The 24,929-nt window shown below is 37.1% G+C and overlaps 1 protein-coding gene across 5 annotated transcripts in view; it reads left to right on the top strand.

The window, feature by feature from the left end:
- The window catches only part of eng (endoglin), a 53,112-nt gene that overhangs the window by 27,083 nt on the left and 1,100 nt on the right, over nucleotides 1-24,929 (top strand). For 4 of the 5 annotated variants that reach the window (XM_067408407.1, XM_067408410.1, XM_067408409.1 and 1 more), the window contains exons 4-13: nucleotides 7,985-8,107; nucleotides 12,826-13,006; nucleotides 13,082-13,253; nucleotides 14,286-14,385; nucleotides 14,485-14,668; nucleotides 16,958-17,100; nucleotides 18,696-18,929; nucleotides 19,027-19,096; nucleotides 24,361-24,468; nucleotides 24,767-24,814. In XM_067408407.1, the coding sequence (XP_067264508.1) occupies nucleotides 7,985-8,107; nucleotides 12,826-13,006; nucleotides 13,082-13,253; nucleotides 14,286-14,385; nucleotides 14,485-14,668; nucleotides 16,958-17,100; nucleotides 18,696-18,929; nucleotides 19,027-19,096; nucleotides 24,361-24,468; nucleotides 24,767-24,814 (1,363 nt within the window). Of the gene's footprint in view, nucleotides 1-7,984; nucleotides 8,108-12,825; nucleotides 13,007-13,081; nucleotides 13,254-14,285; nucleotides 14,386-14,484; nucleotides 14,669-16,957; nucleotides 17,101-18,695; nucleotides 18,930-19,026; nucleotides 19,097-24,360; nucleotides 24,469-24,566; nucleotides 24,647-24,766; nucleotides 24,815-24,929 lie in introns of all 5 variants that reach the window. The other variant, XR_010897031.1, reaches the window with a different exon arrangement.

The raw sequence follows: 24,929 nt of genomic DNA on the forward strand, positions 1-24,929 counted from the left end.
ATTTGTGTCAGCTTGAATAACATTTGCGTTCTCTCGTAAAACATTTGCATTCTCTCACAAAACTATTGTGTTCTGTCGCAAAATATTTGCGTTCACTTGAATAACATTTGCATTCTCTCCCAAAATATTTGCATTCTCTCACAAAATTATTGCGTTCCCCCCCAAAATGTGCGTTCACTCGAATAACATTTGCATTCTCGCGCAAAACTATTGTGTTCTGTCGCAAAACATTTGCGTTCACTTGAATAACATTTGCATTCTCTCGTAAAACATTTGCGTTCTCTCGCAAAACAATTGCGTTCCCCCCAAAATATTTGCGTTCACTTGAATAACATTTGCATTCTCTCGTAAAACATTTGCGCTCTCTCGCAACACTATTGCGTTCCCCCCCAAAAAATGCGTACGCTCAAATAACATTTGCATTCTCTCGTAAAACATTTGCGTTCTCTCGCAAAACTATTGCGTTCCCCCCAAAATATTTGCGTACGCTCAAATAACATTTGCATTCTCTCGTAAAACATTTGCGTTCTCTCGCAAAACTATTGCGTTCCCCCCAAAATATTTGCCTTCACTTAAATAACATTTGCATTCTCTCGTAAAACATTTGCGTTCTCTCGCAAAACAATTGCGTTCCCCCCAAAATATTTGCGTTCACTTGAATAACATTTGCATTCTCTCGTAAAACATTTGCGCTCTCTCGCAACACTATTGCGTTCCCCCCCAAAAAATGCGTACGCTCAAATAACATTTGCATTCTCTCGAAAAACATTTGCGTTCTCTCGCAAAACTATTGCGTTCCCCCCAAAATATTTGCGTACGCTCAAATAACATTTGCATTCTCTCGTAAAACATTTGCGCTCTCTCGCAACACTATTGCGTTCCCCCCAAAATATTTGCGTTCACTTAAATAACATTTGCATTCTCTCGTAAAACATTTGCGCTCTCTCGCAACACTATTGCGTTCCCCCCAAAATATTTGCGTTCACTTAAATAACATTTGCATTCTCTCGTAAAACATTTGCGCTCTCTCGCAACACTATTGCGTTCCCCCCCAAAAAATGCGTACGCTCAAATAACATTTGCATTCTCTAGTAAAACATTTAGGTTCTTTTGCAAAACTATTGCGTTCCCCCAAAATATTTGCATTCGGTCGAATGACATTTGCATTGTCTCGTAAAACATTTGCGTTCTATGGTAAAACATTTGCGTTCTCTAGTAAAACATTTGCGTTCTCTCACAAAACTATTACGTTCCCCCTAAAATATTTGAGTTTCCTCAAATAACATTTGCATACTCTTGTAAAACATTTATGTCCTCTCACAAAACTATTGCGTTCTCTCGCAAAATATTTGCGTTCACTTGAATAATATTTGCATTCACTCTTAAACATTTTGTATTCTCTTGCAAAATATTTGCATTCTCTCATTTGCGTTCTCTTGCAAAACTATTGCAATCCCCCCCAAATATTTGCATTCTCTCATAAAACATTTGCCTTCTCTCGTAAAACATTTGCGTTCTCTTGCAAAACTATTGCGTTCCTCCCAATATTTGCGTTCTCTCATAAAATGTTTGCCTTCTCTCGCAAAATTATTGCATTCTCCCGAGACACTTTGCGTTCTCTCGCAAAACTATTGCGTTGCCCCCAAAACTATTTGCGTTCCCTCAAACAACATTTGTATTCTCTCATAAAATTTGCGTTCTCACATAAGAAACTCAACAGTGAATGCACAAGTTTTGTGAGAGAACGGAAACGCATTAAAATATAATTTATCTCATCAGAGGCTCTGTAAAATACAGCATCTTTATATTTTAATGCACTTGCACTGCATTATTTTTATATGCAATGCATATATAAACAGCATTCAGGCACTTTCAGTGCACGAAACCAGTGATGAATTTAACACGTTTAATGTATGCACATCGCTCATCAAACACCCTACAAACACACATAAAACATTCAGACATTTAACTTAATAAATAAAGGAAATTAAAACATAATTGCCTTACTAACAATGGCGTAATAATTGCCCAAGCACCATTAAATTGTATGTGAGCTGTCATTTTCAAATCAATCTCCAGGTTCTCCATTGATCGTGTGTCCTGAATGAAATACTAGCATACTGCTTACTGCATGCAACAGTTTCCCTTATTTTAAACAGTTATATGTTACATTAGTGTCACATGACCTTATGTTGCACTGCTGCTTTATTCAGACAGTGGCGTCCAGTTATCATCTCTCAAATAAGCAGGTTCTTTTGCATTTTTAATATCATTTTGCACCATTTCAGTCAAATAATGAGCATCACGGTTGATATTACTTCATGCAGCACACTGGAGATTGCATCATGGGATACAGTACTGCGCTTTGTTGCATACGTTACCTGCACGCAGCACATCATGCATGCAAAAAAATTGCCGTTCTGTTGAAACAGAATGAGTAGTTTACTGTTCTGACCACAGCCAGTGTCAGGTCAGTGTCCGGTTGGAAGTGTTTTAGTGCATTGCATCACATTTCGCCACAGGGTTTAGCTGTAATTAGCACATCATTTCCTGCACTCATGAATCTCCAGAGCTTGGCGCTCCCATCATGCTCCACTGGATGGTTCTCAGCTCTCGGTGTGTTTGGTTTGTGCTAGACATGACATGTTTCTCTGGGGTTCAGTGCGGGTCCCATCAATCCTCGTCTACAGTCTCATGTGGTCACAACTCTCTGTTGGGAAACTCCAGCTGAAATGTGATGAACGTGTTATTTCAGTCAGATTTATGAAGCGTGTATTATTGATGTCTCATAGTTTCTTCAGGACTGAAGCTCTTTAACACTGCTGTCGGTCTCTGTTTTAGGGCAGATTCACAATGTTTCTTTAACTCTGTGTTTGGAGAAAGCATTTATAGTTGCACTGGATGGAAAGTTTCTTGGTGTAGTTGCACAGTTGGTGTTTATTACTGCACATGTTGATGCTGATCTACTAATGGAGGTAAAGTAGGTGGTCCAAAGCAACAAGGTCATTTCAGTCGTTGTTCTTCTTTGCGTATGACTTTTGTTAATGTCTTTGACATTGTAGATGAACTGGTGTTCTCCAGGGGGCAGTTTTCATTTACTCAGACTTCATTCCTGTGCTGTTCTGGTCCAGTGATGAGGAAAATGTCGAGATTATGAGATTTGCTCCCAGTATGAGCGAGCCCGGGTTTGATTTACTCCAGATGGAAGCTCTTTCTCCAGACTGACACAGTAGTTGCTCTGAAATCTTGAGGGATGGATTTCACCACCTGACAGTCAATATGCTCAAAGTATGTTGTTTTGAGGATGCAAAATATTTAAGGCAGGAACACACCAAGCCGAAGGTCGGCAATCAGGCAGTTTTTGTTCATCGGCCGACTAAGTTTTCTCATTGTGTTCCACATCGTCGGCTGAAGTTGGTCCTCGTTGGCTTTTTTTCGGCCTATTTGACATGTTGAATTGGTGTTGGAGCTTGTCTGTCCGTTGGGTCATCTGATCATTCTGATTGGCTGTGATTTTTGATTGATTTGGTTGCGAGTGCAGTGCACTTGCAGAGACTCCGCCCATACCCTCTTCTGATTGGCTGTGATTTTTGATTGATTTGGTTGCGAGTGCAGTGCACTTGCAGAGACTCCGCCCACACGCTCTTCTGATTGGCTGTGATTTTTGATTGATCAGCTCCACCGTGGACAGCGTCTCAGTCTCGCAGAGTCAGATGTCGATGGTACAGCCGCTCTGATGAAACACCGAACACACCGTTTCTCTGTTTATTCCTCCATGAAACATTCATGGCTGCTCTCTGCTCACGGTCTCTTCGATACATTCACTGCATGATAGCAACAAACTTCTCAAAAAAGCGTTTCTCTCGACCATGCTCACTGGGTCACTTGTGCTGGGATTGGCCTTCTGCTCATCTCCTGCACTTTACAAAGTCTTGTATTTTTACAACCCAGCCAGGAAATAAAGTACACAATTCACCAACCCTTCAGGGATGTTAAAAAAACATAAATATGTATATTCTGTATATTTCAAAAGGCATTGTATCTTAGGTCAGAAGAAAACTCTCAAATCCTCGACGGTTTTATTTCTGAAAGTTTACAATTTTGCTACCAGGTTTGGACAAATCAGAATGTATGAACCATCTCCTCTCAGTGTGAATTTGAATGAAACTGGTCACTTCAAATGAAAAATTACAGGATGGACAGGAGGGGAAATTCATGCAATTCCAAGAAATTCAACAGCCACTTTATTTGTGAAACACAAAACATAAATAATTACAGCATTCATTTTGACTAATTATGCTGATTTGGTGCACAATATGTAAATATGTAATTTTCAAAGCAAAGGCGTAGCTTGATGATGCCATGAAAGAGCATGGAATCATGGGAGTTGTAGTCCTCGGCCCCACAGCCGATGGAAAGCAATCCTGTTTTCCAAATTTAGAAAGCATTCTCAATTCAAGATCAAGATCATTCATGCTTCTTCAATGTCAGTGTACCTGTACTAATATAGTGGATAAATGCAAGATGACAACATAATTTATAACCGTAATTAAACTAAACTATACCTGTTCTATCTCCATGCAGCATACCGTATATTCTCCGGCTCTGTAGGCATCATTGTCCAACTACAGTTCAAACTGAACACCGCTACTGATCGTTTCTGACATTTTCAATGCGTGAGATTGTCCTGTTTTGTTGTTGTCGGTATGCCGGAGCATGAGCTCTTGAAGCTCCACCCACTTCTTGAAAAGGGGCCGGGGACAGCAGCTCATTTGCATTTAAAGGGACACACACAAAAACATGTTTTTATCACCCCAATTTTAGTGGCAATTTTAACATGCTATAAAAAATGATCTGTGGGGTATTTTGAGCTGAAACTAGAGACTTATTTTACATCTTGTAAAAAGCATCCAATGTCTCCTTTAAAACAAGATTCAGTATATTTATAGTCTTATTAATGCCAGCCATTTACAGTCTATTACAGTGAAACATTCTGTTGCACTTGTTGACCCTGTAAAGTCTTATTTATTTTTAATTGAATTTGAAACAGTTTATTGAACGTTTAGACAAAATATTTATGATATAGAGAAGACATGGAGTAAAAAACACCTCAGTTTTATTCAGAGGCCCAAACTGAGTTTGCAAAAATATGCAATTTGGTGCAGATGTTGATATTTATATGGACAAAAAGTAAGATGAGTTTATCTTGTAATGTAAATCAATGAGATCTTTATAACAGTATACCAACTACTTATATAAAATGCTTATAAATATCAATATCTGCCAATTATATGTCTTAGTAAGATATTTAAATGCTTAGTTTTGAAACATATAATGAAATGCAATACAATGATGATTGAGAAATAAAAAAATAAAAAAAAGCCTGATGATCATATTTGACTCTAATGATTTTTCAAGTAAACCAAGTTGCTTCAGTCCAGTTGAAATATTGCTAACAATACCATGTTTACTTAATAAAAATCAGTAAAGATTTCACAGCACAGACGCGTGAAGCTCAAGCTAAAGGAGGACATCTTTACAATTATACTTAAAGAGTTTTGATTGTGTTCAACAGGTTTATCAGCAAATCATGTTGATCATTTAAAGGCCTTAGAAATGTGGCTTTATAGGGTTAAAACTGACAGGCTTGATTAAGTCATAAGGTTCGTGCCAATTTGTGTACTTGTGCACTATTCAATTCCATTGTTTAGTATAAATAGTGTTCCAACAAAGTGAAATACCCGGATGATGCACTTAATTAACCAAAAAAAAAAAAAAAAAGGAAGTGAGGAATGTTGGATGACAAAATAACTATAAAATTCATACACTAGACAATATGTGTATATAGTGCATCATTTAGTTCAGCTGTACACTGTGTTACCGCAATAAAGCAGGAAGCATGAGGTAAAACTCGGGCTGAAGCAGAGCAGCCGGGCTTCCACTCCTCACTACAGCGCGTCTGAATGTCTGCAAAACAACAACGGCACTGCCAGACCAGCACAAATGTTTATGGTGCGTGATTTCTGTGCTTCCTAATCACAGGAAAAGTGCCTGTGGGAATTTCTGCCGCCTGGATCAGATTGTGTCTCATTTACTCCAGCTATATGCTGCTTTCTGACCCACCGCTCTGTGCATTTTGCATGTCTTCAGATTCAGATCATCAAATCACTGAATTGTGCTTTTCTCTGCTGCTGTCGTTTGAGTGATGCTCTGACTGTTACATAAGAATACATACAAAAACATCTTCACAGTCACCCAGTGCACTCGAGATTATAATGTTTTCTGAAGAAGAGTGTTGTTTGTTCATGCAAAACTCACCAACACAATTCTGTTGTGTTCTGGATGGTTGCCAGGACATTGCTATTGGGTATATGTTTTCTTCATTTTTTCCTGATATATATTTGTACAACATATACAGTGTCTGTGTGTATATATACAGTACAGTCCAAAAGTTTGGAACCACTAAGATTTTTAATGTTTTTAAAAGAAGTTTCATCTGCTCACCAAGGCTACATTTATTTAATTAAAAATACAGTAAAAACAGTAATATTGTGAAATATTATTACAATTTAAAATAACTGTTTTCTATTTGAATATATTTCACAAAGTAATTTATTCCTGTGATCAAAGCTGAATTTTCAGCATCATTACTCCAGTCTTCAGTGTCACATGATCCTTCAGAAATCATTCTAATATGCTGATTTACTGCTCAAGAAACATTTAATGTGTACAATTGTACAAAATATTTGTGTACAATATTTTTTTTTTTCAGGATTATTTGATGAAAAGAAAGTTGAAAACAACAGTGTTTATCTGAAATCTAATCTTTTGTAACATTATAAATGTCTTTACTGCCACTTTTGATTGATTTAATGCATCCTTGCTGAATAAAAGTATTCATTTCTTTAATTTCTTTTCAAAAAAATAAAATAAAAATTCTTCCTGACCCCAAACTTTTGAGCGGTAGTGTATAATGCTACAGAAGCTTTGTATTTCAGATAAATGCTGTTCTTTTGAACTTTCTATTCATCAAGGAATCCTGAAAAAAAAAAAGGTACACAACTGTTTTCAACATTGAAAATAATCATAAATGTTTCTTGAGCAGCAAATCAGCATATTAGAATGATTTCTGAAGGATCATGTGACACTGAAGACTGGAGTAATGATGCTGAAAATTCAGCTTTGCATCACAGAAATAAATTACTTTGTGAAATATATTCAAATAGAAAACTGTTATTTTAAATTGTAATAATATTTCACAATATTACTGTTTTTACTGTATTTTTAATTAAATAAATGTAGCCTTGGTGAGCAGACGAAACTTCTTTTAAAAACATTAAAAATCTTAGTGGTTCCAAACTTTTGGACTGTACTGTATATATATATGGTCAACACTTTAGTTTAGGTTGCATTTCTCTCCATTAACAATTAACTACGACTCTTCCCTCAATAAACTCCTAATTACTCCATATCAATAGTTAGTAAGGTAGTTAAGTTTAGGTATTAAGGGATGTAGAGTGTGGTTATGCATTAATATGTGCTTTACAAGTACTAATAAACAGCCAATATCTGTATGCTAATAAGCAACTAGTTCATAGTTAGGATTGAACCCTAAACTAAAGTGAGTGTGGTCCAGTTCTGATGCTCACGTGTCCACTGTTGGCTCTTTCGGTGGTGGACAGGGGTCAGCATGGGCACCCTGACTGGTCTGCAGCTCCATACGTAACAAACTGTGATGCACTGTGTATTCTGACACCTTTCTATCAGAACCAGCATTAACTTCTTGAGCAATTCAAGCTACAGGAGCTCGTCTGTTGGATCAATGAGCCTCGGCCGTCCATGACCCTGTCGCCGGTTCAATACTGTTCCGTTCTTGGAGCACTTTTGATAGATAATGACCACTGCAGACCGCTTGTTGGTTAAAAAATATTTTTTTCTGCCAAATGGGCTAAGATTTTGAAAAAACGTTCTTGTATTTTCACAGGAACAACCCATGATATTTTCGCTCAGCGTAACTGGGGGGAACCCGCCTGTTCTGATCTTCACCTCTACCAGCACACAAACCATCAGTGTCCTGCTTGAGGGCAACCCTGCAGTGAAGATCTTCGTAAGTACCAATGCATTCAGATGAAAACAGTCAGTGTATTCATTTGTGTTCACTAAAAATAAGAGATGTTGTCCGCAAGCACACATCCACATTTGTTGACGATCTGCCAGCACAAAGAAACTTCCATCCACGTCTTTATATTTAACAGTGGAACAAATGGTCTGCCACGTGGGAGCCGTTGGCAGGTGTCTGACAATAAAACCAGCTCCAGCTGCGCAGTTTCAGCTCTGTTTCGAGAGGCAATTAACCCTGTTTGTTTAGCCTGTGACCCCATGAGAATTTGCAAACAGACTTAACTAGTGTAGAATATGGATGTGCCAGAACACTCGAAACAAAACAGCCCGGTATGACAATTTGTTTTCTTCAATTTGTTCTTTTCACCGTCGAACCTTGTTAACCTTTATTAGATTGCTGTGGAATAAAGCACACTGGAATTACAGTGCAAACCGAAAGGGAGCGAACGTTTATTTCAGCTCCGCCCCAAATGTGAGTGAATTCTGAGCCAGGCTGCAAAATATTAAATATGTAGTGTTTTATGGTGGGAGAGTTTAATGGCCTGGAGGAGAAACAGCATGTTCTTATCAATGAGACACTGCTGACCATTTCTAAGCCAGAATCCGGTATGACCCGTTCGCTCAAACACATCAGGCAGAAGAAGCCAAAATCTATTTTTACTAACAGTTCATAACACTGTTTTAACCAGTCATTAGGTGTCTGTAACTAGAATGTATTGACATGAAAAATAGCATGTTAGGTACAATGTATTTATTGTGTTGAATTGTATTGCAAAACACTTGTGCTGCTATTGAGGTGGATACAGGTAAGTTTGGGACAGGTTATATGGAGGTTTAAGGATGTGTAAAGGGGTTAAGACTGTAATTATAGATGCAGTTACAGAAATTAAATATAGCTGTGAACAGCTATTATCAGGGTCTAATTGCTTTAAGGCCTTTATACACATGCAGAAATGTTTTAATTAGCAAGTAACCATCTTGATCATAGATGGGAAAGCAGCAAATACAGGCAATTTACCATAAGAAATGCATAGTTTTTAAAGCTTTTTAACAGTTATCGAGGTTGAGGCAAAACCTAGGACTAGTTCGCCAAAGTTGGTTTTTAAAGGTGCAGTATGTAAGAATTTCTTTCCACTAGAGGTCGCTAGATGTCTATTCAAAACAAAGGCGTAGCTTGATGATGCCAAGTTTGAGCGCGGAATCTTGGGACATGTGGTCTCCACCTCAACTGCCGGTGGAAAAGAATAGGGATTGGACTCGGGAAGAAATCATGTTCATGGATGTGATTATTAACGTTACTGTAGTATGAAGCAGAGAAGGTTGTGGAGCTGAAAGAGGAGCTGGAGCGATTGATCAACACACGCCCCGCGAGCAGTTGAACTTTTATTATGACACAGTCACCGACACCGCTGCCGCTTTTCCGGTCATGAGTATGAGGTAACGCAGCTCTGTTTATCATATTAGATACATTCGAGAGTGTTGAAAATTATGTTATAACGTTACTCTGTGCGTTCGCTCGGCGGCTGCCATGAGACACTGTTACACACTGCAGTAAGATGGAGTGATTTTACAATATCAGATTAAATGCTGGATGGCTTGTGTTGATAAATGACATGCAATTAATTTTAAAACGTATTGTTTAATGGAGAAAATGCTGTATTACTGTTACTAAAAATAAAGCTGCATCTGGTTGTGCTATATAACCATTGTTATATAACCCTTGTATATTAAAACATGTAAATATTAAAGCGTCTTTGGCGTTTCCATGGTTTCTACAAAATAAAACCGGAAACCGAAGGTAACGCGGGTATGACGCCATTGACAGACAACTCCTCACACGTCCTAGAGCCTTGGATAAAATTGCAATTTTCTTACGATTTACAAATAGTTGCAAACATTTGGGATAAGTACTCAAGTGAACAAAATATATAACACTGGCCTAGTGGTTTTTGGATATTTTACCTCAAAAGTCTTAAATATTGCACCTTTAACAAGCAACTTGATGGACAGCAGCTGTCCTAAAAGCAAAGTTGCTCAGAATGAGGAGTTCTACCATTTTGTACAAAGCTGCTCATTGGCTGATGGCGGCCATGTTTTTTGAGATACGTCATTGAGTGTGTTTACATGCACGTCCTTAAGCCAATTATGCTTAATAAGTTGACAACGAACGTGGTCATGTAAATGCGGCAACCATTTTCTTTTATCGGAGTAAGGTTATAAACAGCTTTTGCACGGCATTTAAACACATAACATCACATCTGACAATAACACATGAAGTCAGATATGCAAATAATTTTTTTGGCGTCATTACAGGAAAATAACCCGATTTATCAATAAAGTTATGTAAACGTGTTTAACTTTACTGGTTTGCATGTAAATTAGGAAAGCTGATTTTTTTTTCAACAAGCTGATATTTGTGCATGTACACGTGCTCATTGTCCTCACAGACAATCATGGCACTTCAGACAAAGATTCTGCATGACAATTTTCAAGTCAATCGGACTAAAGCCAAGTTTACACTACAGGATTTTAAGCCTGATTTAAGCCCGATTTGCAAGTTAACGAGCTCGCCGACAGGTCGGGCTGTGATTGGGGGAAAATCAGCGAGTGATCGGCGCTCGCCAAACTTTATGTGTGAACTACTCAACGACGCATCAAAGACGCTTGCTGCTGATGCGTCACCGACACCTTGCTGATGCCTGACAAATATCTAGCATGCTAAATATCTGGATATCCTGTGGTGTCAGCCAATGAGCCAATGAAATATACACTGATGTCTATGGAAGCAGCGATAAAAATCCATTCAAATAGCCTATAATTTGCCGACATTTATTCATATCAGATACACATTGTGTAAGTAACTATAAAGCTCACTCTATTGTTCTGCCAGTTCACATGTATTTCAATACAAATGGATTAATTCATGTGCTTTAGCTTACAAATACGACAATCAAACAATGTCCATTTTCATATAAAGTCGTTGGGTGACAGTTGTCCTCAGCTTGTGTATTGTGTAACCCCCTGTTGCGGATCATTTACGTAGTGTGAACACCACAACGACTTAAAGACTCCACAGCAGGTCACGTAATCTGAACAGCACAGTGATCTGCTGACGTTTAAAGTCCTGTAGTGTGAACTTTGCATAAAATATAGCCATTTTCATGTTTTTTTTTGGTTATAGAGCCACCTAGTGGCCAGTTGCTGTGTCCTTTTTCACAAGACCACAGAATGAGGTCTTGCACATGTGTGCCAAGTTTGGTGAAAATATCTCATTCCGTTCACAAGTTATAGCCATTTTAGTAAAAGTGGCTCCACCCACTTCAAAAGTTTTGGCGCCCCTTAGGGACCGTGAATTGAAATTTTACCTTCTTTTTGATGACTATTGATAATCAGACTCCAGTAAATCTGGAGTCTGAAAAAAAAATCTAAATCCCCAAAAGAATGAATCAGAGTTATGATTTCATACTTTTGACCACTGTAGCGCCCCCGTAAGGCCGATCGGGGCAAGCCTGGGTGACGTTGTAGATGGTGTGAGTAATACTAACCCTCTAAGTTTCAAGTCTCTATGAATTACGGTTTGGTCTGCCTGATCACTTTTATGGGAGAATGCTGATCCTTGGAAATTTTAAAAGAGTTAATAGATAGGGCTTGAACCCCTGATTACAGCTGGAATAACATGCAGATGTTTTTGAAAGATGAGTGTAAAAACAATGTGCATTGTATGAAATTATTAATTTACATGTTAGTTCATAGTAGTTAAAGATATAATGTGAGACTTTAATCTCTTTCTGGTAGAATCAGTACTTTAATATTACACTGAATATTGTCATAATTTATCACTTTATTTTTTAGTCATATATCACAAAAAATATACTACTTATTTTCTTGTAACATTTAGCAAAGCAAAGATTATGAATTGATTGTGCCTAAAAATGAAGTTTTTGTAAAAAATTAAGCCTTGTGAACGTTAATAACTATCGCACGCTGCCCATGACTTTGCTCTCAAGTTTGTTTTTTGAAAGATGTCTCATGTTCACAATGCTGGATTTATTTGATCTAAAAATAGTACATTAATATGAAATATTATTACTTTTTAAAAGAACAGTTTTCTATGTGAATATATACTAAACTTTAATTTATTCCTGTGATCAAATCTGAAGATTCAGTGTCACATGATCCTTCAGAAATCATTGTAATATGATGATTTGCAACTGTTTTCAGCATTGATGATAACAATCATAAATGTTTCTTGAGCAGCAAATCATATTAGAATGATTTCTGAAGGATCATGTGACGCTGAAGATGCTGAAAATTCAGCTTTGATCACAGGAATAAATTACAGTTTACAACATATTAACAATATTACTGATTTTACCATATTTTTAATCAAATAAATGCAGCCTTTGTGAGCAGAAGAGACTTCTTTAAAAACAGTTTAAAAATCTGACCAGTAGTGTGTTTGTATATATATATTTTTCTCTGACATTTTACTGTTGCAAACACTCCTTTTCAAATGTTTGTCTGGGTAGATGAAGCAGGCAGACAGGTAAATTCTGCCCATAGGAGAAAGTGTCTGAGTGTAAATCACAGGCTTTAAACAGCAGTACAGATAGTGTTAGGAAAAAGATTATATCAAGTAATGGTTTTATTATTTGCATGTAGTATTTTGAGCCTCCACAGAACTCTTTTCCATCTAATTTACAGGTGACGAATGGGACTTCAATACAGTTTCTCCCAAAGAACATAGGATCTTTAGAGACTCTAGCTGCTTCATCCACAGACGGAGATTCTGAACTTCTGAAATGGGCAGTAGAGAAGTTTGGAGGAGTCACATCCTTCACCTTGGCACGAGATCCCCGAAGCATCACATTCACTGGCATAACGGGTAAGATCTCGCTCTCTTCATCGTTGGCTCTGAAGTTGCATGCATTATCAGTGAACCAATCACTGCCTCTTTCAGGCAAGTTCTTCCAGCGACCCTCCACATGTGACCTGCAGCCGGAAACACTCAAAGATAAACACTTCATCAATCTGGAGCTGTCCGAGCCATCAAATGTGCTGAGATCATGTTACATGAAGCATCCCGGAGAACAACTGCACGTGATTAATATTCCTGATGACAACAGAACGAGGTAAATGGACCTTGGAGGTTGTTGGAGGAGGTTTCTACAAATGGCGTGCCAAAATAAGCATCCTTAATTTCTGCATCACTGATCCGAAATGCTTTTTTGGCTTCTTCGCTGGTTACCAGCACAGTAGCTTTCAGTTGTTGCTGTTGCGGTTCCATTGTTTAGCTCCATCTGACCTCCTCTTTCAATGAATCTCTTCTGTCTACACAAACAATCAGAAGTTTGAAACAATTAAAGTGCACTATTATGCTATTTTAAAGGCTCCTAATTTTGTTTTGGAGTCTCCTCAAATAGGTTTTCATGCATCCAAGTTTAAAAAAAAAAAAAAACACTTTAATTTTCTCATAATATCCACTGCAGCATCAGCTCTTTTCTCAGTGTCTAAAACGCTTCGATCAAGGATTCGGTCTCTCTAAACCCCGCCTTTCCGAGAGCTGCTCTGCTCTGATTGGTCAGACGACCCAGTCTGCTCTGATTGGTGGTAAACCAAACGCTCATTATCATATCTGAATCTCAGCTCTTGATTCACAGAGATACGAACAGTAACAGTTTTACCATATCAATCTCATCAAAGTGGATTTGCTTTGGCAGCAGAAAACAGCGTCTTCTCGACACGAACAACACAAACTCTTCCAGTCTCAGATACAACTACAGTGATTGAGGGCGGGGCAAAGAGACACTGTTCAGCCAATGAAGACCATAGGCTGGCGTTATGCAAATTAATTACAAACCTAGATAGGATCAGCAGGAAGTGAGACTGGAATTACTGATGACTCGTTTCAGTTCTGAATCACTTCTTTCTTCTGGGAGACAAAAACTTCTGCAGTGTGATCTTTGAAACTTTGCAGATCTTTTACATTCGCAGACAGCTCTATTAGACACTACATTAAATAAATATCCCAAAAAGCATAATTAAAGCACTTTAAATTCAGCCTCGAGCATAAGGACATCTCGCAAAAATACATTTTGACCGGTAGTGTAAGTCTCACTGTTTTTTAAGGTCGAAAGATGCATTAATGTGTCATTTTCTTTCAGGAAGGTGTCTGTGCATTTGTCATCTGACTGTAAACTGTTCCTCAGAGGTCCACCAAAAACTGAGTGGACAATCCACGGGAATCACACTATCAAATTTGTGGTGAGAAAGCACATGAAAAATAAGTACTATTTTTATGGTAGAACCTAACAATTACAATGACAGGTGGATCAGCTTCTAATGCATCTTTCCTTCTTACAGTCTAACAATCTTATAACCTACAATAACTGGACTTTACCTGCAAAGAACGAGATCTCAGATAAAGCTGTAGACATCAGACAGAAGGCGATGTCATTGTTCAACAGCGCCATCAGCAGCTACTCTGAGATCCGTCTGAACGCGCCACACATCCAGCTGTGGATCACAGAGAACACCAGCTCCTCAGGTAATGTGATGTGGATTTACCTTCTCTCTCAAATGTGGTCAACCGTACTTGCTTGACGAAACCTCATTGGTTCTTGCGCATCAAGCAAGTACAGCTGAGCTTCTTTTTACGATATGTAAGTGCTCTACTGTATGTACCTGTGCAGCTCCGTCCCAGACCGATGTACGTCATACAATTCATACAGTTGATTGATGATGAACATAAAGCAGGGCAATAACTCACTGCATGATGAATGCCATTAAAATGCATGGAAAATTCAAGATGTCAGGGCAAAAAATTGTCTTATATTTATTTCATATGATATAGCAATGTCACTCGAGTACTGTTTTTGTCCCGAATAGCACAAGTGAAATGTGATTGTGATGATTTTATACAACAGTTAAATGAATAAGAAGTTAATATTGTGTTATTTTAGACACAATATTATATCTTTTTGTTCAGTTTTGCCAATGAAAATATTACCTATAAAGCCAGAGCAGTGCTGTTGTCCATCTCTGTTTTGAGTGAATCAGTCGGGTGATTCAATGACTCATTCATGAAGAGAGCCGTTTACTTCATTCCTGAATGAATCAGCCGTTTGAACTAATGAAGAGCTCTTTTCCAAAACGCTATAAATCCATTTTAATAGTTTTTAATGAAAATGACATTTTTTTACCTAGACCTTTACATTTTGTTAATATTCAATTTATCCTGTTAAAATGGTCTATTGGCTCAGTCTGAACATGTTAAACAATGATTGTTAAATGAAACAACAATTTTGTTGATTATAAATTCAAAGTTTTTTTTGTTTTGTTTCAAAACGCTACAAATCCATCCTTTTTTTAGCCTTTTTATATAAAATCTAAAAGTTTAAAGCACTCATTTTGAAGACTGAGCAAAAACAAACTCCAAAGAACTCAAACTTCAAAGAACCGCCATGTTAGATTGCATCGAACGCTCGCCGAATTCTGATTGGTCGTGAGGACATATCGCATTTAGGCTAAAAACAGGTTCGGCGCTTATAGTGGTTTGGAAACAAATTACATCTTGCAGTGCATTTTAAACAAGGAAATACAGCAATTTGTCATGAAACATTGATGGAGCAGAGAATAGGTTCAGTACACAGAAAAATGGCATGACGAACTCATTTTTTTAAAATTTGCCGTTTATCGCGTTTTGGAAAAGAGCTCTTCAAATCAAATCAAATGAAAGAATGACTCAGTGACTCACTCATTTAGATATTTATCACAACCTACCGGAAGTTTTAGTTTCTTATTTAGAGTATAATTTCATTAAAAATAAATAATTTCATATTTTGGGGATAGTTTGCCCAAAAATGAATATTCTGTTTATTTACATTCACTCACCTTCATGTCGTTTCAAACCTGTATGACTTTCTTTCTTTTGCGGAACATAAAAGAAGATATTTTGTAGAATATTGGTAACCAAACTGCTTTTGTCTGTAAATATTTCGAATGAAATACATCACGGCTATTGCAGCCTACACGTTTATGTGTAATACATTCTATGTTGAATCAAATCAAATATTTCTTTCTAAAGCTACTTTTTGTAATGTCTATTTGATGCTTTTCTCATTTAACACAATAATAACTTTAAATGATCTTTTGGGGGTAATTACTCAGCCAAAGTTGATGTAGGATTAATTTGCAATTAATTATAATCAGCACATCATGTGATTAATTAGATTACATTTGAATCGCTTGACAGCCCCAGTCTAAATTAAATTGTTTCATCATATCATGTGTAAAGCATCTCTTTATGAATGTTTTGAAGTGTCAAGGTTTTGGGTGAACAGACTTTCAATTGACCAGTCTTAATTAAATCTAAATCTTGATGACAGTTTTTTTTTTTTTTTCATTTTTGAATGAACAATACCTTATGATTTTGTAATGTTTTTGAAAGAAGTCTCTCAGTTTTTCACTGAAATTCATTGCTCTCTAGGAGAAGCAGCTGAGATGTTAAATATATAATCTCATCTGAGGAATTTCTTTCTCTGCTCTTCTAGCAAAACCAGTGTTTGATCACAGGACGCTCAAAAGCATTTGAGGTCAATCGGTTGAATGCTTATTAACATGCATGAAAACACATGCTTGTTGATCTGCTGCTGTCGTCTATCAGCCCGTGCCGATCAAGTGTTCCTGAGTTTACACGGCTTTTAGCCTCCAGCTGCAGAAATGTTGCTTTTCAATTATGGAAAGGTGTTGCAATTATGTTACAAGAGTTGTAAACCTTTATTAAATCTATAATTGCATCACTATAGTTGACTGTGTCTCTGCTGTCCATTTTTAGTACCAGCAGAAGTGAAGCGCACCACACCGGCACCCACTTCTTCTCCGGGTTTTTTGGAGATGAAGCTGTACTCGTCTCCAGACTATAAGTCACCTCTGGATCCCAGCAGCAAAGTTCAGACTGACAAGAGGGTTTATGCGGAGGTAGATGATTCTCATGTGTTCAAGGTTTTCTATATTTATTCTACTTATATTGTGACGCATGACCCATCATTGCAGTGTTCAGTAACAAGCATGTGACGAGCTATAAACAAAAAAAGAAGCAAAAACATTTCCGCCCGATTCAGTGTGCCTACAACATAATTATTATTGTTCTTATTATTGATGTTATCAATATAATATAATATAATATAATATAATATAATATAATATAATATAATATAATATAATATAATATAATATAATATAATATAATATAATATAATATAATCATTATATTATATTATATTATATTTTATTATAGTATATTATATTATATTATAATATAAAATATTATTTTAAATAAAAATTATTTATATTTTATATACTATAAATTATTATTCAAAATATTTTTCTTTTATAATATTTGTATTATTTTGAATACTACTACTAATAATTTTATTTTACTGAACAAAAAAAGTAAAATTACAAGTCTTAATTTCTTTGCTTTCCATTTCTTTGCTTATTATTGTTAGTATTATGTTATTAATCAAAATAATATTTTATTTTATCAATATTTACATTGTACAAATTCATTAAAAAATTATATATATATATATATATATATATATATATATATATATATATATATATATATATATATATATATATATACATATAATACAGTTGTACAATTTTTTTGACAGTACAACTGTATTATTTCAACAGTAATACATATATATATATATATATATATATATATATATATATATATATATATATATATACAGCTATGGAAAAAATTAAGAGACCACTCCAAGTTCAGAAACCAATGTTAAGTGGTCTCTTAATTTTTTCCATAGCTGTATATATATATGTATTCCTGTTGAAATAATACAGTTGTACTGTCAATTTTTTTTTTATTTATTAATAATAATAATAATAATAATAATAATAATAATAATAATTAAATTTTACAGAACAAAATTAAAATTATAATACTAATATTTATGACTGTCTTGATTTCTTCTCTTTCAGTTATTTTGAATATTATTTTTATTATTCAAAAAATATTTTATTTTATTTATTTATTTTTAATTATAAAAATTAAATAGATAAATAAAAAAAATATATTACTGTTGCAATAATACTATTGTACTGTCAAAAACAAACAAACCAAAAAAATTATAATAATAATAATAATAATATTTTTTTTTTTAAGAAAAATACTAATACATTGTTTAACTTTAGAGTTTTTATTTTGGCAGAAAACCATTGGGAGACTTTTGTTTTGTTTCTCTTGTTGAAAATCGATTTATAAACAATTCTAATTACAATTTTTTTTTTTCAAATGCATGTTATAAGCAACTCAAGAGTTTGCAGAGCTTGCAGAGATGGAGTTCATGTGGATCAGCGTTTCGTTTTACATCATTTATGTGGGTTGTACTTCTGGATGGAAAATACGGAAAAAAATGTTCTTTATTGTGCTGAAACACACAAAAAAATCTAGTTTGATGATTCAGGTTCTGTGTGCATATATACCACAATCCAAAAGTAATTATCTTAGTTTGTTTGAACATGCATGTCTTTCTCTTCACCAGATCTCAAACAACATGACGACATTAGGAGAACTCAGTGTAAACATTATGGTCAGCAGCTGTTTGGTTCGCTCCATGCTAGAGGTGAGGAACATGCCGTTCAAAGACGAGGCATGTCACAATAAACACTGTCCCAAGAGACTCAGCTTCTCCTTGGAGATTCTTCAGGACTTGCCGTCCAGCTCATGGGAACTCGAATGTGCAGTTAAATTTTGTATGAAGGGACATGACACGAAGGTTTGTGGAGCTCTGTTCTGCACACAGTGTAAAAGCAAGACTCTTTACAAAGCCCAGATTATACAACCATCTCTTGTTGTGTTCTTTTGTGATTTAGTGTGTAACTGAAACAATGAAAGTCAAGAGGAACTTGCAGGTCAAGCCATATATACCAACCCTTATACCAAGTAAGTAAAACATAAAATTTCATCTCAAATATTTCTGAAGTGCAAAAATAAAAATCTAATTAAGCACAGCTCGCCGTTCAAATGATATGGGGTTGGCAGTGCCAATAATTATCAGGCCTGATATAGCAAATATAATACTAGTTATCAGCTTGATTTAGAAGTGTCAGAAACGGGACTTTTATTTTGACATCCAAAACTTCTTCATTCATGAAAAATATTACAATAGGACTACTGAATAAAGAAGTTGCTATGTAATGTGCAAGTCATTTTTTTTTTTATTAAGATCAAATAAATTTTTATATTGATTAATTTTCTAAATATTTATTTCTAAATTAGGTTTATGTCTAATGTAGTAAATATGTTAAGTATTAGTTTCACTGCAAGGATTATTTACTATCTTTAAATTAAGCTTTGGCATTGGTAATCAAAAAATCCATATTGATCGACTACTATGTAATACAATAGTAGCAGATGGGATGTCCACAAAATTTCTGAAAGTTATTCATTTTTCAGAAACTTATTTTTCACTCATCGGCCAATGACAAAATGCTCAAATACTGGCTACATAATCACTGGTTATCCTCTTAATCACAGCCGTTGGCCACTCAAAGCATTAAACATCCTTTAAATTGCTTTTATTAAATGGCAGTATGATAACAAACTCTAATATTCAATGAATAATTACAATAATTAATAAGAATGATGGAGCGCAGTGCATCAGTGGGTAACACAAGTCCCAAGTTTAAGTCTTTCCAAGTTTAGGTTCTCCCAATAATAAGCACACAATCGCAGTTTGCTGGGTCATCTGTGTGCGTCAGCTGCTACAAATTAATGTCTCCGATATTCAGGAAACTTGTGATACCCTATAACCTTGAACCCTGTTATGCTGGATAACCTTGAGTCCTAATTTGGAAACATACAGGAAATAAATCCTCCCATTCCATTCGTTTGAGAGCACAACAATGGGACGACACTCCATTGTCCCGGATTCCAACAACTCCCAACTCGCCTCAGCAAAACTGGTGCTATTCTGGTGGAGCTGGAGCTAGTGTCGCCCACCTCTGGCTGACGTCATCAGTCGTCATGTAGATGAGGTCGGGATACGAGGACGAGGAGGACGGGAAGGGGGTGTTTATAGGAAGGCCTGCTCGCTGACCTTGTGGCCGCAATCAGAAATAATGAGCCAGTAGGGGATTTATTGTGTCCGAGGTCTGGTATGTGTGGCCTTTCCGAACACGGGGCCCGGGTCTCTATTGTCAGCTGCACACAAAGAAGGGAATGTGTTGTTCTTCAAAAGGGAAGACGGTCCCCGGGAAGATGAGTCAAGAACAAACCCCTGCATTCCTCGCCACCGGCCACAGCGAAAGCCCATCTCTGCACAAAAACTGACATGGGGTCATGTTTCTGCAAGACACTACGTGCTCCAATCCGTCTTCATCCACACTTTGTTTTTTCCTCCACTGTTGTCCATTTGAGACAATGGCCGAGGCTTTTATAGTTTGGTGCAATTCTTGTTGTGTACTTTTCTCCGGAGGCGTTTCAGACCCCATCCATGGTGTACTGTTTGTTTACATTTAGCCATCTTAATTAAAACTTACGCACAGTAAACTGGGAAAAGCTAAAAGTATAGACGTTAGACAGAATTCTTAATTTCGCTGAACAGCTTTATTTGAATCGCCCCTTTCACACAGTAGTCCCAGTAAAACTACCAGAATGACTTTACCGGTAAATACACAAATATACTGTTCACACAAGAAACGGAGTTCTGGCTTTTTACAATTAAGAGACTGTTCACACATCAGCACCAAAACTACCTCTAAATTCTGTGATGCCAGTCATCGGAAACGATCTTCAAACGCTGCGCCGTTGTTTTCATTTGCCGCGTGAGGAGAAGTGCTTTAGTTTCACTATCTGTTCAATTTGACACCTTTTTTTACTTCTTAGTTACAGGTGTAAGGAGATAATCACACAGAAGCATTAAAAACATGAGACGCTACGGGTGTCATGGAATGTGCATTCTTCCCGAACAGTCATGGCACGGTGCATACAGTCAGGCGATGAAAACAGTCAGTCGCAGGCGATCCACACTCCAATCGGTAATGCGGTAATGCAATGCTGTTTGCTAACCGCCACAATTGGAAAAAGTGCAGAAGAAGAAGAAAAGATGATCTATGCATAGATATGTTTACGTGTAATCTCTCAAGCAGTCGTGGAAAGACATCAATACGACAGCTTGAGGATAATATCTCACATAGCATTACATTCACCATAGGCAAGTCATTTAGTGTCCACAACATGTTAGTTCAAATGAAGAAATGTTAGTTCACAAGAAAATTGATGCACTATATTGGCTTATATATTCATTATATTTACTTTACCTGTTAGTAATGTCTTATTTAATATGTTTAAATAAATTTGTCATGAAAACAAGTTATGACAGTAACCGTGTAAATCACATTTTAAAAATGATTAGATAATGCAAAACCTGCCTTGTGTATACTTTTACATTTTTGGATTGATTTGAGTTGATTATTATATCTAAAAATAAATAGCAACTGAATTTAATAGTTTGGGATCTGTTGTTAATTGTAACCTTCAATATTATAGTAATGTGCAAGAAAGGGCTCCCTAGTTTATAGCATTAGCTGAGATAGATTTTTTATCATTAAGAAAATGTTAATTATATTTGAATTTATTCAAAGAGAGAGCCACAATTTATTCTATAAACCACGGTTTAATAAAAAAGAAGAAAAAAAGGCGCCCCCCCAGCCCCCTGCTGTACCGATGCCTTATCGAACCGTGACAGAGATATGTACCAAACGGTCATGTTTGTGTACCATTACTCCCCTACGAGATGCGCATAATAATATCCAATGCAGCGCTAAGGAATGGAAAAGAAGGCAAGGTCTTGAGTGCGACATGCTGAAAAAGCTGTGAGATGCCCATCTAGTGCACATTTTGCTTACTGTAAACAGCGCGGAGTAATTGTCATCTCCGTAAGAACTTTATGATTGGCCGAAAGCAGATTTCTTATGCCAGCGTGTTCAGACCTTTGTACACGCTCATACCGGTAATCTTCATTTTCATTTCTTCACACACAGCATCATACCATACTAGTAATGTTATGACTTCCCATACTGGTAAATTGCCAGAACCGGTATTTTTGAAAAGGTCCTGTTCACACATAATCACTCAATGGTAATTTACCAGTACAGTCTTTCTTTGGCAGGGCCGCCACTGGTCCAGAGATCAGCATTGGGACACGGTCAGATCAAAAACTCTAGAGGTGAAAAAGGACTTAAAATTTGTTAGTAGTCACTGTGTTTTGGAGGATGTGAGTCTTCGGGCTGTCCTTCCTGTTTGAGGGGCCGAAGTTCATCCCCTCCTGACCACCTGCTCGGACGTTTCCTGCCTCTGTTTGCTCAGCTCAGACTTTCTGACCAAACACACAAATAAAACTGATATTTGGTGGAAGCTCTGCTGCTGACATAGGGAAGAAAACAAATAAAAAGGGACATAAAACAGACCCTTCCTGTGGCCCCAAACCAAGAGTTCTTCAAGGCCCTTGGGAAGCATTATTTGAGCAGCCGAGGTGTTTTGGGTAAACACTCTCGCCGTCTTTGCTAAGGAGCTTGGCCTTTAGCACCTTGCCATCAAAGTGCACGATTACAGAGAGACGTTCAACTTGAGCGAAAACAAGCAGCTGCCATTGACCTTCCTGCTTCCCATCATTGTCATGGAGAGGAAGATGAGAGCGTGTGTGTGGAGCAGCATACATGAACACTGGAACGTGGAGGTCATACACTGGAGGGCTAGAGAGGAAACCACAGGAGTCAGTCCACCCAGGAGACAAAAGATCAGCCTTTAATTCACTTGCATCAATGCCTGGCCCATTGAGAAGTTCTGTTCTTGATATCATCCAGTGCTGGCGAGTAACTAACTAAAAGCATTCATGCTACTAGCTCAACTATGTTTGCCAGTAGCGTGACTGTAGTTCAGCTGTTTTCAAATGAGTGTAGTTTTTTCCAGCAACAGCACTCTCAGAAAAAAAAAGAGCAATAAACCTTTAAAGGTACAACAGGGGTAACTTGGTACCTTATTTTCGCCCAAACGGTTCATAGTATACTTTAAGGGTACATAATACTACTCAACGGTGCTAACATGCAACTTAGTTAAGGTACAAAGTCTCTTTAAGGGTCATGCCCCAGTGACGAGCTATTGAAACCCTAAAGGTTTATTGCACATTTTCTTTCTGACAGTGAAGCTGTTTTTTCCTGCGAGTAGTGACGTAAAACTACTCAGCTTCACAGCTGAACAAACATGGCAATAACCCTGTAAAGTGAAGGAAAGGGTTTGTTCAGTCGTCTGAGACATGAATGATTGAATAATTTTTGACTGTGTAGTTTTACATTTAAGAAGATTTATTGGTGCGAATCACAGTGTCTCCCTTGTAAGGGATAATTCACTTGTTGAGCTTAGATAAAATTAAAATTTCACTACAATAAGACTGCTTTAATTTGTATCCTGTCTGGGTTTGATATACAAATGTGATCAGAAACAACAGCTTCTGTTGCATGACTTGCATTAAAATGTTAATAAATTTTATAATGAGAAATAGGGTTGGTCAGTGTCTACCAAATTGGCATCAGACAGTGTCTACAGTGAAACATCTTGATGGACGATTCCAGCCGACATAGGTGGAATCATGATGCCGGCTCAACATCGTGATGTCTGTCAGCCATTGGCGATGGACAATGGCATCGTCTATTGGCCCAGCCAATAGGGGATGATTTTCTGTAAAGCTGCTTATGCAGTATGTCTTGTGAAGAGCACTGTATTTAATAAAATGGACTTGGCACTTCCCAATAACTTTAGTATAGCTTTTATTGTAGCTAGCAACTTTTTTTAAAGCTTCTTTCAGAGTAATTTCACTGAAGAGGAACTGCCCTATATTATGAGTAGCTTGTAGCTTAACAAACTACAGTTTCACAGCAACTTCCCTCACACTGAAGTCATCTAATGCTGACTGGCTTTCTGTACCTGTATAACAATTATCAGTACAGCTTAGAGTGAGGGTATGATTCCTGCCAAGTGGTGCGAGAGGCCCGGGTTCGAATCCCGGACGAGCCCCCAAACTATGTTTGTCCTAGTTTTTATTTTCAACTGATCCATGGGGAAGTTAATGGGTTTACAAAGTCATGAAAATGCTGGATGACAATTGCCTTCCACTGAATGAGGGAAACTGAATGCTTTCTTTGTTTCAGATCAGTGTTTTGAGTTCGGACTCTCGGCTGTTCTGGGAATCGCGTTCGGAGGATTCCTGATCGGGGTTCTGCTCACCGGCGCTTTATGGTTCATTAAGATACGCACTGGTAAGTGGGAGATGAGTTATGTGTAGCGGAGCTTGCGACTTATATAAATACTCAAGCGTGAGAAGATGTATTTGGTAGAGTTTTCTCTGCTCCTTTAGCCTATGAGGGAAGAGTTGGAGAGAGCTGCTCTAACAAGCCTCGTGATGATTTGCCACTAGAAATTAGATGAAGCAGTTAAGTAAGGCCGCTGCCGCACTATCTCCAGACTGATGATCTGGACTTTTTAAAAAGTCCTGAATATAAGTGATCCCTTTGTGAGGTTTGTAGACTCATGATCCAATGTTTGCATGTGTTTCAGGGCATCCTGTGGCTCTGGGAATGAGATCAACAGCGGCCGAGCTCTCAGGTAAACCTCAATCTTTTCTTCTGCACACTTCCTCTGCTCTTTTCCTGTCGCATTTCCTTTTCACGGTGCGATCATTTTACCCAATTGTTGCCGTGGAAATCTGTCCTTATTTGTT

This window comes from Chanodichthys erythropterus, chromosome 13, assembly GCF_024489055.1.
Source record: "Chanodichthys erythropterus isolate Z2021 chromosome 13, ASM2448905v1, whole genome shotgun sequence".
NCBI lineage: Eukaryota > Metazoa > Chordata > Actinopteri > Cypriniformes > Xenocyprididae > Chanodichthys > Chanodichthys erythropterus.